The 13,208-nt window shown below is 42.5% G+C and overlaps 1 protein-coding gene across 19 annotated transcripts in view; it reads left to right on the top strand.

The window, feature by feature from the left end:
• The window catches only part of LOC128689421 (ankyrin-2), a 989,227-nt gene that overhangs the window by 415,997 nt on the left and 560,022 nt on the right, over positions 1-13,208 (top strand). For 10 of the 19 annotated variants that reach the window (XM_070086287.1, XM_070086288.1, XM_070086303.1 and 7 more), the window contains exon 1: positions 492-1,405. The exons of 2 other annotated variants lie outside the window; for them this stretch is intronic. In XM_070086287.1, coding sequence (XP_069942388.1) covers positions 1,235-1,405 — 171 coding nt within the window. In that variant the 5' untranslated portion in view covers positions 492-1,234. Of the gene's footprint in view, positions 1-490; positions 1,406-13,208 lie in introns of those variants that run through there. 7 more of the 19 variants (XM_070086296.1, XM_070086297.1, XM_070086298.1 and 4 more) reach the window with 3 other exon arrangements.

Genomic DNA, 13,208 nt, shown 5'->3' on the forward strand with positions numbered 1-13,208 from the left:
TAGTCGATCAGTCAGGAGACCTGGTTTAAGAACGGACCAGGGGGACGATGATGCCCGGAATTTTTAATAGGCAAATATGAAGGTAAGAAATTTCGTGCGATGAAATGTTGTCTTGTGAAGGGACGAACGGATGTGAGAATTTGATATTCACATTTTTAAACAGAATACAATATTTTTGCCAAGAAGCATTAATACTTTTTTGCATCATTGTTACATTGTTAACTGATTTTTGGTCATTGAGATATATAGAGAAGTTTCTACCTTCGGTAGCGCAAAGTTTTGACAAATATGCTAAAGAATAATAGTTTTTTAAGTGTGTGTTGTACTTACATAGAAAAGTATTCTTAACGACTTGTGGCGCAGAAGTGCTCATCTAGCACCTGCTGGAAGCCAGGATGAGGAAAAGTGATACCCGTGGGTGCTGAAAGAAGAGGTGACAAGATTGAATAGGTGTTGTTGTGGGAGGTTGTGTTCCTGTGACACCCACACTCACACACAGGACGCTGTGCAGAGCACAAGTCTGGGAATACCAGCCAGCCACGCTGCCCATACCCTGGCCCTCCTCAAGAGTTGAGGTTCCTCCGTACCCACCAGACACCTGTCGTGGTTAATACACACTTAGGAGTTGTACCTTCAAGGGCTTCATTCGATTCCAGAGATTCTGAGTATCGGGAAATAATACTCATTGCCTTTGGAAATCTTTTGGACTTATATATTGTGAGCCACTGACTGGAAGTGTAATACCCAGAGTTGAAGAGTGTGGAGGGCGGGGGTGGGCGCCAGTGAGCGTGGCTGTGGGCGTGGGCGGTGAGAGAGGGAGATCAAACACCTCTCAATACTTGAGAATTGGCTTTTGGGGCCTGGGTCTCAAGATGGTCCGCAATGTCCTCGTATTTCCCTGGAGACTAAAGTGGGACCACTTGCACATAGTAGCCGAGGGTGGGACTACGTGCTCGTAGGTCCCAAGGTCAGGGCTGCGTATTGCATTAAGCTAAAACATAACTACATGCGCCGAAGCAAAAGGAAAACGCCTCAAAAAGTAGTATTTTTTTGTGTGTGTGTGTGTCTTGTTAGCCGCAGATATTTTCGGCGCCGAACAGTCAAAGATTCCTTGTCCCCGGAAGATGTGACAATTTTAATCATAATACTAGCAAAATTCAAAATAATGTGGAAATTTACCATTGTATGGCAAAGAAATCGTAAATTGCACTATTGGCATTAATACCGCAAAACAATGTTTCTGGAAATCGAAATAAAAGAGAGAAGGAGAAGGAGAGACAAGAAGTCGGCCATTTTGGAGCTTGCTGAAGGCGAGGATAATGTTCGGATGAGGTTCGATAAGAGACCAGAGTTTGAGATCCCGGAGTTGCGGATCTTGAAGAGGACACCTCGCTTAAAGAGAAAGGTAAAGCTATTTCTTCTTTTTTTTTTTAGCCACATGCATATACCTACTCGAGTTACTAAATGGACAGTTGTCTTAATATTCTCTCAAGAGAAATAAAACAGTATCTTGAAGAAAATTATATGTTGTGTGGGTTGCCTCCGTCTGTTACTCTTGGCTGCGACATTGCTGATGTTGTTTAACAGAAAATAATATTTTGTATTTCGACTTTTATGCATGAATACATAGTGTGATATCATTGCCTATCTTTGTTCTTTATCAAGTGTAAACACTTCACACTTGTTTACCTCGATGTATGTCAGCGGAATAATGATGCCAGTGAGCTGTTTCCAGTTTTCTGCCGGTGTAACGACTGTTATTCTTAGTGACCTTTGATATACAACCTGGGTTCCAGTGTCAGAAGGCGTACAATAAGGTAAACGTTTCCGGTTCATTGGGAACTATCCCCAGTGAACCACGAAATACAAATCTGACAAATATTTTGGATTTTGTTGATTATTTGTAGTACATGTATATATATTTTTCGTTGAGAGAAACGTAGACTCGAAAATTGTTGCGATGGGTTTTTCTTAGTATCTACCATTGTTCAAGGGACACGATAATGATGCCATCACAACTGCAGGGAAAATTATAACCTTAATTTTTATAGGGGTCGACCGGTAAGCCAGCGGAAGGCCTCGGTCGGACGACCAAAAGCTCCAGCTGAATGTCATTATATGACAAAGACCCACGTCAGAAAACACTTGTCCTGTTTCCTGACAAACCTTACCTAACCTAACTTAACTGCAAGGAAAATGGTAAGAGGGATAGCCAGAACCTTTTAAACTTAGAGATGTCAGGCCACTGATGATATCCCTTAGGGCACTTGTGTACTCTTGTCTGGAATGCTGCTTTACACCAATAATTCCTTTTAGGGTAGGTTGCAGATCAGGAAAATGTGCAGAGAACTTTCTCTGCTGGCATTAGTTCAGTCAAACACCTGAACGGAAGTGCCTAAATATACTAAAATTGTACTTCCTGAAAAAGGGGCTCAGAAAAATACATCATATTCTTCCTGGAAAATATTGGAGAGAGAGAAAGTTGCTCCTTAGCTAGATACTGGAATGTTGACGGGTGGGTGTTGGGTATATCAGGAAGATGGGTGGGTGTTAGTCAGGGGTATATCAGGTGTTGACGAGTGAGTGTCAGGGGTATATCAGGTGTTGACAAGTGGGTGTTAGTCAGGAATATATCAGGTGTTGACGAGTGGGTGTCAGGGGTATATCAGGTGTTGACGAGTGGGTGTTAGTCATTGTCGTCCCTAGGCAAGTTCAAAACACACACACACACACACACACACACACACACACACACACACACACACACACACACACACACACACACACACACACACACACACACACACACACACACACACACACACACAGGCGCGCGCGCGCGCATGTACGTCTATTCATTAACAGTTATTTATTACAACTTAATTTGAGTTCATATATATATACCCACACCCAGGCATAGTGTTGAATTGTGTTCCATCTATAACAGTCCCAGTGCTCTAACCATTCAACCAGGGATCTTACAGTTTGATGACTTTACACCCAGTACAACTGTGAGTCATTTAGTTACATGATCAGCATCAATTGTGGTCCAAATGAGCAAGTATGTTCAGGTGCCAGATCAACCAGGCTGTGATGGATGTGTAGGTTAGCGGGACACGAGCAGCCTGGTTGTCCAGGCAAACACCAGACGTTCTTGGCTCTGGGAGCAGATAAACTCTTAGAACTTGTCAAAGGTACGTTTGATATACCTTTGAAGAGTTTCGAGAGTTTCACTAGTCTCGGAGTCCGGCCATGAGTCAGGCTCGTCTGATGCTTGCCTGGTCAACCAGGCTGTTGCTGCTGGAGGCCTGCTGCCCCACATATCCGTCACAGCCTGGTTGATCTGGCACCAGGTGAAGATACTCGTCCAGTCTCATCTTGAGGTGCTGTTTCATCCCATAACCGCAGGCAAACACCATACGAAGATAATCGTTATTCATCAAAATTTGCAAATATTTATAATTTTGCACAGTTGTTCTGAACTCACATAGATGTTTTAGGCCTACGACAGTGGTAAATGGTATAAATTTAACCTAGGATAATCCAGTAAGATCAGAGTTTGATATGTTTTCATCGGGTACTTGCCAATCAGGTATTTAAAAAAAAATATGTTGGATTTGCCGTCATACGACTTATATAAAGTTGTTTCGTGTGAATGAGTTATACCAGAATTAGTATTGACTGTATTCACTGCTGAATATTGAATGTGGATGATGTAAAAACGATGTGTGGTTTTACTAGTGGGGTGGTGTTGCAGCTGCTTCTCAGGGAGGCTTCTCATCTTTCACCGACTCATTAATGACAGCAACTCCTGTCAGTGAATTAAATGAAATGTTTATATACAAACTTCATTCTTATTCTACAATCGGTTTTTCTAATATTAAGTAAGATATTTTGTTGTTATTTTACCATAGTCTGTCGTGAAATATATATTTAGTGTTCCATTTTCTTTTATACTATAAATAGTACGTTTTCTTTTGAGTCTGTTTTACTGGGTTAACTCTTATAAATAGAACTAACCTTCAGAAACTTGTCAATGCAGAAAGATCCCATAGCGGCTTAAGATTTTGTAATGGAAATTAATAATAATATTTCCCAAAAGATGGACTTCAGTATTTTAGGGGACTGTTAGCATAAGTTGCAGTATTCCCACAGGCTTTGGTGGCTGAAGCTCTCGCTTCACACGGTGAGGGGTCTGGGTTCGATTCCCAGCCAGGGTATAAACATTGGGCGTGTTTCTTTATACCTGTTGTCTATGTTCATTCATCAGTAAAATGAGTACCTGGATGTTAGTCGACTGGTGTGGGTCGCATCCTGAGACACTGACCTTATTTGCCCGAAATACTCAGCATAACAAAGGGGCTTTCTGTAGTAGTATGTCATTGATGTCAGTAAGTAAGTAACTTGACTCACGAAATCGTAATGACACGATTGCAAACAAACAATACCACGGGCGGGGATAGAACCCGCGATCAGAGAATCTGAAAACTCCAGACCGTCGCGTTAGCCACTGGACCAGCTATCCTGGTCCAGTGGCTAACGCGACGGTCTGGAGTTTTGAGACTCTCTGATCACGGGTTCTGTCCCCGCCCGTGGTATGGTAAGTAAGTTTATTCAGGTATACACAAATACAGTTACATAGATTATTATACATAGCAGCATATGTGTACAGAACCTGGGATAACCCAAAAAAGTCAGTGACTTATTTCCATTGGGGTCCTTTTAATATCTTATTATTATACTATAAAGGATATAATATCTTATTATTATACTATAATGGATATATACTAGGAATAAGGTAAAATGAGTTATTTATATTTACACGTGTGTTAGCTAAAAAAATAAAAAATCATTCTCCTCCCTTTCTGTCGCTACATTCATCAGACACCTTTTGGCACTCTTCTTGAACTGGTTCATGCTATGACTGGCTTTGACATGTGCGGGCAGTCTGTTCCATTCCTTTATTGCTGTACAATAAAAGGTATTTGAAGCCTGGTCACTGACTGTGGGTATTACAAAGTTGTGCTCTCTCCCCCTAGTACTATGATTGCTGCGGTTCCCAACCTTGACAAAATTGACAGCAAGATATTCTGGACACTGTTTGTGAGCAATTTTAAAAATATGATTTAGCTTCAGTTGTTTTACTCTGTCTTCAACATTCAGCATATCCAACTGCTGTAATTCATTCTGGCCTACATGTTCTCTTGGACCCAGGTTCAGTATGAATCTTACCATCTTGTTCTGGGTGATTTGCAGTCTATCTTTCAGTCTTTTAGTCAAGGCAGAGCACCATGAAGAACAAGTGTAGTCCATATGACATTGTACAAGGGCTAGATAAAGGGTCCTGTGGGCCTCAGTAGGTAGACACTGTGCTAGTGTGCTTGTCTGTAGAGGAACTTCAGTCTGGCATTCGCTTTCATTACTACACTGTTCCCTATCAATTCTCCTGACATGCATGAGTCAAAGGGGATTCCCAGATATCTTACTGAGGAAACTGAAGTGATGGGTTCCCCATTACACTGGACATTAAAATTATTTACCCTTCTCAGTTTATGTTTCGTGCTAGGCCTCTACACCTTGTACATGTACTTGTAGTAAATAAAGATATTATTATTGTTATATTATTATTATTATTATTATTATTATTATTATTATTATTATTATTATATTAAAGTTTATATTGTATTGTGTTGCAGGTAAGATGAAGGCAAGAAGAGAGATGTTGCACCGGTGGAGTCAACACTAGTACCGTAGGTTCTCAGTAATATTTTACTTCTACGTTATATTTTATTCAGTGATTAATGTATTGATTAAAACTTCCTTAAAATAAAAAAATAAGAAAATGGGTTTTTTTGGCTATTTTGTTTAGACTACAGTCAGAATTGCGTTTTTCCTGAAGTAAGGTTATTCTTTTCTCTGTGGATGAGGGTCCCCAGCACTGTTCTAGAGGTGGTACCTCCCTGTGTGTGTGTGTGTGTGTGTGTGTGTGTGTGTGTGTGTGTGTGTGTGTGTGTGTGTATATATATATATATATATATATATATATATATATATATATATATATATATATATATATATATATATATATATATATATATATATATATATATATATGCAAGACAAGCCACAGGGGGATGGAAATCTTTAGCTCAAGTACTTTCGCACTTCTCAGTGCGTCATCAGGAGCTATGCAATGTTGGAAGTTTGCAACTGAAGGAGGGGGGGGGAGTTTTTTCTCAGAATAGCTTAGAGTGGGCATGTTGCCTCCTCCTGGCTCTCTTAGAGAGAGGAGGCGACAGACCCACTCTGCGCTATTCTGAGAAAAAACTTCCCCTCACTCCTTCAGTTGCAACCCTGCAACACTGCATAGCTCCTGATGACGCACTGAGAAGCGTGAAAGTACTTAAGCTAAAGACTTCCACCCCCTCCCCCCCTGGTTTGTCTTGCATAGTCAAGATCGCCTGTCTGCGATTGTTTATATATATATATATATATATATATATATATCTATATATATATATATATATATATATATATATATATATATATATATATATATATATATATATATACTTCCAAAAATTTTTATAATTCACTAAAACTTTGCTATTGCAACAATCAACATTTTTGTCATACATTTTGTAAATACTGTTTTGCAGACAGTGTTATTTATTGTTGTTTGTGCTGTTGATGATGTGGTAGTTGTTGTAGCGCCTGTGTATTGCTGCTGTTGTTGATATGTTAGCTGCTGTAGCGGCACTGTGTGCTGCTGTTGTTGATGTGATAGTTGCTGTAGCAATAATATGTGCTGCTGGAAATAATGCCAGTGGTGACACTCTTCAAATCGCTAGTGCTCCCTCATTTGGAATATTGCTCAGTACTGATGGCCCCTTTTCAAAGCAAGAGAAATATCAGAGCTGGAACAAATATAGAGATCATTCACTGGGGAGGAGGAGAGAGAGATACATGATAATATATTCCTGGGAAGTACTCGAGGGCCTGGTTCCAAATCTGCACAACATGCTGGAGTGAGAGATATGGGAGGAAGTCCAAAATAAACCTAGTGAGGAGCAGGGGTGCGGTGGGCACAATAAGGGCACACTATATCAACATTCGTGGCCATAGACTTTTCAACATCTTACCAGAAAAATATCAGAAACACGGCTGGAACAAGTGTAGAAGCCTTCAAGAGGAAAGTGGACAAGTATCTTCACCAAATGCCGGATCAGCCAAGCTCTGCTGGATATGTGGGGCAGTGGGCCTCCAGCAGCAACAGCCTGGTTAACCAGACGAGCCTGGCCCACGGCCGATCTCCGGGAGTAGAGAGACTCGAAATTCATCAAAAGTATATGGTAGTTGTTGTTGATGTGGTAGTTGTTGTTGATGTGGTAGTTGTTGGCGGTGTGGTAGTTGTTGTTGATGTGGTAGTTGTTGATGTGGTAGTTGTTGATGGTGTGGTAGTTGTTGTTGATGTGGTAGTTGTTGTTGATGTGGTAGTTGTTGATGGTGTGGTAGTTGTTGTTGATGTGGTAGTTGTTGTTGATGTGGTAGTTGTTGGTGTGGTAGTTGTTGTTGATGTGGTAGTTGTTGTTGATGTGGTAGTTGTTGATGGTGTGGTAGTTGTTGTTGATGTGGTAGTTGTTGATGGTGTGGTAGTTGTTGATGTGGTAGTTGTTGTTGATGTGGTAGTTGTTGATGTGGTAGTTGTTGATGTGGTAGTTGTTGATGTGGTAGTTGTTGATGTGGTAGTTGATGTGGTAGTTGTTGATGTGGTAGTTGTTGTGGTAGTTGTTGGTGTGGTAGTTGTTGATGTGGTAGTTGTTGTTGATGTGGTAGTTGTTGTTGATGTGGTAGTTGTTGATGGTGTGGTAGTTGTTGTTGATATGGTAGTTGTTGATGTGGTAGTTGATGTGATAGTTGTTGATGTGGTAGTTGTTGATGGTGTGGTAGTTGTTGATGTGGTAGTTGTTGTTGATGTGGTAGTTGTTGATGTGGTAGTTGTTGTTGATGTGGTAGTTGTTGATGATGTGGTAGTTGTTGTTGATGTGGTAGTTGTTGTTGATGTGGTAGTTGTTGTTGATGTGGTAGTTGTTGTAACAGCAGTGTATGTTACTGTTGTTGATGTGGTAGTTGTTGTAGCAGCAGTGTATGTTACTGTTGTTGATGTGGTAGTTGTTGTAGCAGTAGTGTGTGCTGCTGTTGTTGATGTGGTAGTTGTTGTAGCAGCAGTGTATGTTACTGTTGTTGATGTGGTAGTTGTTGTAGCAGCAGTGTATGTTACTGTTGTTGATGTGGTAGTTGTTGTAGCAGCAGTGTGTGCTGCTGTTGTTGATGTGGTAGTTGTTGTAGCAGCAGTGTATGTTACTGTTGTTGATGTGGTAGTTGTTGTAGCAGCAGTGTGTGCTGCTGTTGTTGATGTGGTAGTTGTTGTAGCAGCAGTGTATGTTACTGTTGTTGATGTGGTAGTTGTTGTAGCAGCAGTGTATGTTACTGTTGTTGATGTGGTAGTTGTTGTAGCAGCAGTGTGTGCTGCTGTTGTTGATGTGGTAGTTGTTGTAGCAGCAGTGTATGTTACTGTTGTTGATGTGGTAGTTGTTGTAGCAGCAGTGTGTGCTGCTGTTGTTGATACAGCATTAATGCAGCTCTGCTTACAGGCGTCACAGCATAATAACAAAGGCGTTACAGTATAACAAGCACTTTCGTGACTTCTGCAATTACAGCTTCAGAGTGACGCTACTCCTGCAACTACACAGCCCCAGAGTGACGCTACTCCTGCAACTACACAGCCCCAGAGTGACGCCACTCCTGCAACTACACAGCCCCAGAGTGACGCCACTCCTGCAACTACACAGCCCCAGAATGACGCTACTCCTGCAACTACACAGCCCCAGAGTGACGCCACTCCTGCAACTACACAGCCCCAGAATGACGCTACTCCTGCAACTACACAGCCCCAGAGTGACGCCACTCCTGCAACTACACAGCCCCAGAGTGACGCTACTCCTGCAACTACACAGCCCCAGAGTGACGCCACTCCTGCAACTACACAGCCCCAGAGTGACGCCACTCCTGCAACTACACAGCCCCAGAGTGACGCCACTCCTGCAACTACACAGCCCCAGAATGACGCTACTCCTGCAACTACACAGCCCCAGAGTGACGCCACTCCTGCAACTACACAGCCCCAGAGTGACGCCACTCCTGCAACTACACAGCCCCAGAATGACGCTACTCCTGCAACTACACAGCCCCAGAGTGACGCTACTCCTGCAACTACACAGCCCCAGAATGACGCTACTCCTGCAACTACACAGCCCCAGAATGACGCTACTCCTGCAACTACACAGCCCCAGAGTGATGCTATTCCTACAAAATGCACAGCTTCCCGCGCAAATACTGCCTGCACTCAGGATAGCAGAGGCGGTCGGGTACGGTTACCTGATTGTTATCTGAGGATGATTTCGGGGGTCAGCGCTCCTACGGCCCGGTCCCAGACCTGGTTGATGGCCTGGGTGACCAGCAATACGAGGACGGGAGTCCTGGAGTGAGGCGGTATTGTGAGAAATCTATCGTGAAAGTACAAAACCTCCCAAAATAACTCGTAAAGGGTTCTAATTGAACCCTTTACGAGTTCTTAATTCAAGGAATTGAAACTATTCTTCCCTTGGATCAAAGTTTATTACCTCCCATTTTCCGGACCTTATATGACCCCTATGCATTTAGCACTTCTCCGTGAAGATAATAAAGCAGAATTATATTTTTTTATATTCTAAATGAAACGAAAAGGAACTCAACTCATAAACACAAAGTGCATGTATAAGCATTAGACGGCAAGAGGGAACATTTACCAGACATCTGCCAACTTTGTTACCACTGCAGCAGTCATTTGCTCAGCATCATTAGATCTTCAAGCAGTCACCAGTTGCAGTTGTGTAAGTGCTTTTAAAGGATCAGGTAAAGTGGGATCAGGAAAGTTGTTGAATTCTCAGACGTTAAGGGAAATTTTTTGAGAATTTAAAAAAAGTGGAATGTGGATAGACCTCTCATTCTGACTCTTGAGAAACTTCACCTGTGCCTTGTACAGCAAACTGTAATGTGAAGATATTAAATGTTTTCTATAATTTTAGTCTGCAGGAAAGATACAAAGCTGATGTGTTGAAAATTAAAACAGATACAACAATCGGCATCGGAATGTCAAAGGAAAGAGAAGGATTTTTTTTTTTTACATAATTATTGAGGTAATGAAAATGTGATTAGTGTTGGAAAAACGAGTGATTGAAACCTGGCTGGCTGTGTCCGTAGAGTTCCGTCGTCGCAAGCTACAACGTTTTTAGTAGATAAAAAATAATGTAAATAAACTTACAGAGACAATTTTCGTTTCTATTAATGAAAACCGTTCACTGACTAATTGTTAACAAGATAAGTGCTACAGTCAGTGAGAGAGAGAGAGAGAGAGAGAGAGAGAGAGAGCAAGAGCAAGGAGTGCGTAGAAGGTAGAGTTGATACGGTGTATCACAAGGGTGAAGAGAGTCGTTTCCCCTGAACGAATCTCCCTGGATTTCCTACTTTGTTTCTCCAACATTGCAAGCGCCTGATGATGTGTTGATTGATTGCCACACGAAGGGCCTAGAGCTATCATTCAACTCCCCCTGTAGTTATTTTGCACACATACATGTTCGTTGAATGTTTACAAAGTCAGTTTTTGAGTGTGAGTCTCCACTCTCAGGTCAGAATGCATTTAGGAAGGCTGGGGGGAGTGGATCTTGGGCGCTGTCCAATGGTGCACATGTGTTACGTGGGCGAGCACCTCAACATGGCAATACTTTGCATGTCTAACAAATGATTTGAGTATTTTTATTGTGTGTTATTTCAAAGGCCCTCTCTGTCTTCTTTGTAGAGTAGCAATTAAAGGAATGTTTCCAAAATACCGCAGAAGGGACACTGATGCAAGACCGATGAGAACTTCATATATTGTAACCTTGAGTAAAGCCTGGGATAATTTTCATTCATGTATGCTGGTGCTTGTCGGAGTAAATACGCAGCAATCGCGTATGGAACACATGAAGGATATTTTTAAACACTGTCGGCCTTGGCACTGACATTTAGAGTGCGCGTGCAACATTTCCGTTCCTTCCCGTTTGCCTGGTACCATCCCCTGGCACTGCTGGCACTTGTCTTACCCTTCATTCCCCAGCATGGGGTGCCAAGTGCTGCTGGCTCTCCTGCTGAGACTGCAGCCTGGGCAACTGTCAGCAGTGAGCTGGCCAAGTGCCCATCTGCCCAGTGCCCACACTGGCATTAGAGGGCTTTTAGCAAATTGTGCACTCTCTTACACTCTATGTTACACTTAGTACAAACTCATGCACAGATTGTGGCACTATATCACTCATGTTGGAGAGGAGAGTATGTGTCTGTCCTCTGATGGTTGGGTTGGTGTTTGAATGTCATCTTGGTTCCTCTTGTCTGCCAGCACAAGTTAGGCACTTGTGTATAATCTTGCAGCTAGATTGTGAAGCACCCTGGTGGCCGCTGTTGCAACTAAGTTTTCATTCCTTACCTGTATACCTTTTGATGACCCCGGGGTCATCCTGTTGTTTCTAGGTTCGTCCTGTTGATGACCCTGGGGTCATCCTGTTGATGTTTCTAGGTTCGTCCTGTTGATGACCCCGGGTTTGTCCTGTTGATGTTTCTAGGTTCATCCTGTTGATGACCTCGGGGTCATTCTGTTGTTTCTAGGTTCGTCCTGTTGATGACCCCGGGGTCACCCTGTTGATGTTTCTAGGTTCATCCTGTTGATGACACCGGGGTCATTCTGTTAATGTTTCTAGGTTCGTCCTGTTGATGACCCCGGGGTTGTCCTGTTGATGACTCAGGGCTTGTTAATTAATTTGCTTAGCAAGCTTATAAGTCTGAGCGCAGCTTTAGGTAAGTTTTGACGTCAGGGCTCTCGCTCTATACTTTATTTTTCTCTTTACTGCCATGTTTGTGAATGAGGCAATATAAGTGGTTTCAATAAGTGAGGCAGTGTAGGTGGTTTCAATAAGTGAGGCTGTTTAGTGGTTTCAATAAGTGAGGCAATGTAACTTGTTTTAATAAATGAGGCAGTATAAGTGGTTTCATTTAGTGAGGCAATATAAGTAGCTTCGATACTTGAATATTTAAAAGCCTGAGATAACTTTTTTGTTGTTGACAATGTAAGATTTTGTGGAGAGTGCATGATCATCAGAGTGCATGGTCATCAGAGTGCATGGTCATCAGAGTGCATGGTCATCAGAGTGCATGGTCATCAGAGTGCATGGTCATCAGAGTACATGGTCATCAGAGTGCATGGTCATCAGAGTGCATGGTCATCAGAGTGCATGATCATCAGAGTGCATGGTCATCAGAGTGCATGGTCATCAGAGTGCATGATCATCAGAGTGCATGGTCATCAGAGTGCATGGTCATCAGAGTGCATGATCATCAGAGTGCATGGTCATCAGAGTGCATGGTCATCAGAGTGCATGATCATCAGAGTGCATGGTCATCAGAGTGCATGGTCATCAGAGTGCATGGTCATCAGAGTGCATGGTCATCAGAGTGCATGGTCATCAGAGTGCATGATCATCAGAGTACATGGTCATCAGAGTACATGGTCATCAGAGTGCATGGTCATCAGAGTACATGGTCATCGGAGTACATGATCATCAGAGTACATGGTCATCAGAGTGCATGGTCATCAGAGTACATGGTCATCGGAGTGCATGGTCATCAGAGTACATGGTCATCAGAGTGCATGGTCATCAGAGTACATGGTCATCAGAGTGCATGGTCATCAGAGTGCATGGTCATCAGAGTACATGGTCATCAGAGTGCATGGTCATCAGAGTACATGGTCATCGGAGTGAATGGTCATCAGAGTACATGGTCATCAGAGTGCATGGTCATCAGAGTACATGGTCATCAGAGTGCATGGTCATCAGAGTGCATGGTCATCAGAGTGCATGGTCATCGGAGTACATGATCATCAGAGTGCATGGTCATCAGAGTACATGGTCATCAGAGTACATGGTCATCAGAGTGCATGGTCATCAGAGTGCATGGTCATCAGAGTGCATGGTCATCAGAGTGCATGATCATCAGAGTACATGGTCATCAGAGTGCATGATCATCAGAGTGCATGGTCATCAGAGTGCATGATCATCAGAGTGCATGGTCATCAGAGTGCA

The sequence above is a fragment of the Cherax quadricarinatus genome, chromosome 18 (genome assembly GCF_038502225.1).
Source record: "Cherax quadricarinatus isolate ZL_2023a chromosome 18, ASM3850222v1, whole genome shotgun sequence".
Lineage (NCBI taxonomy): Eukaryota > Metazoa > Arthropoda > Malacostraca > Decapoda > Parastacidae > Cherax > Cherax quadricarinatus.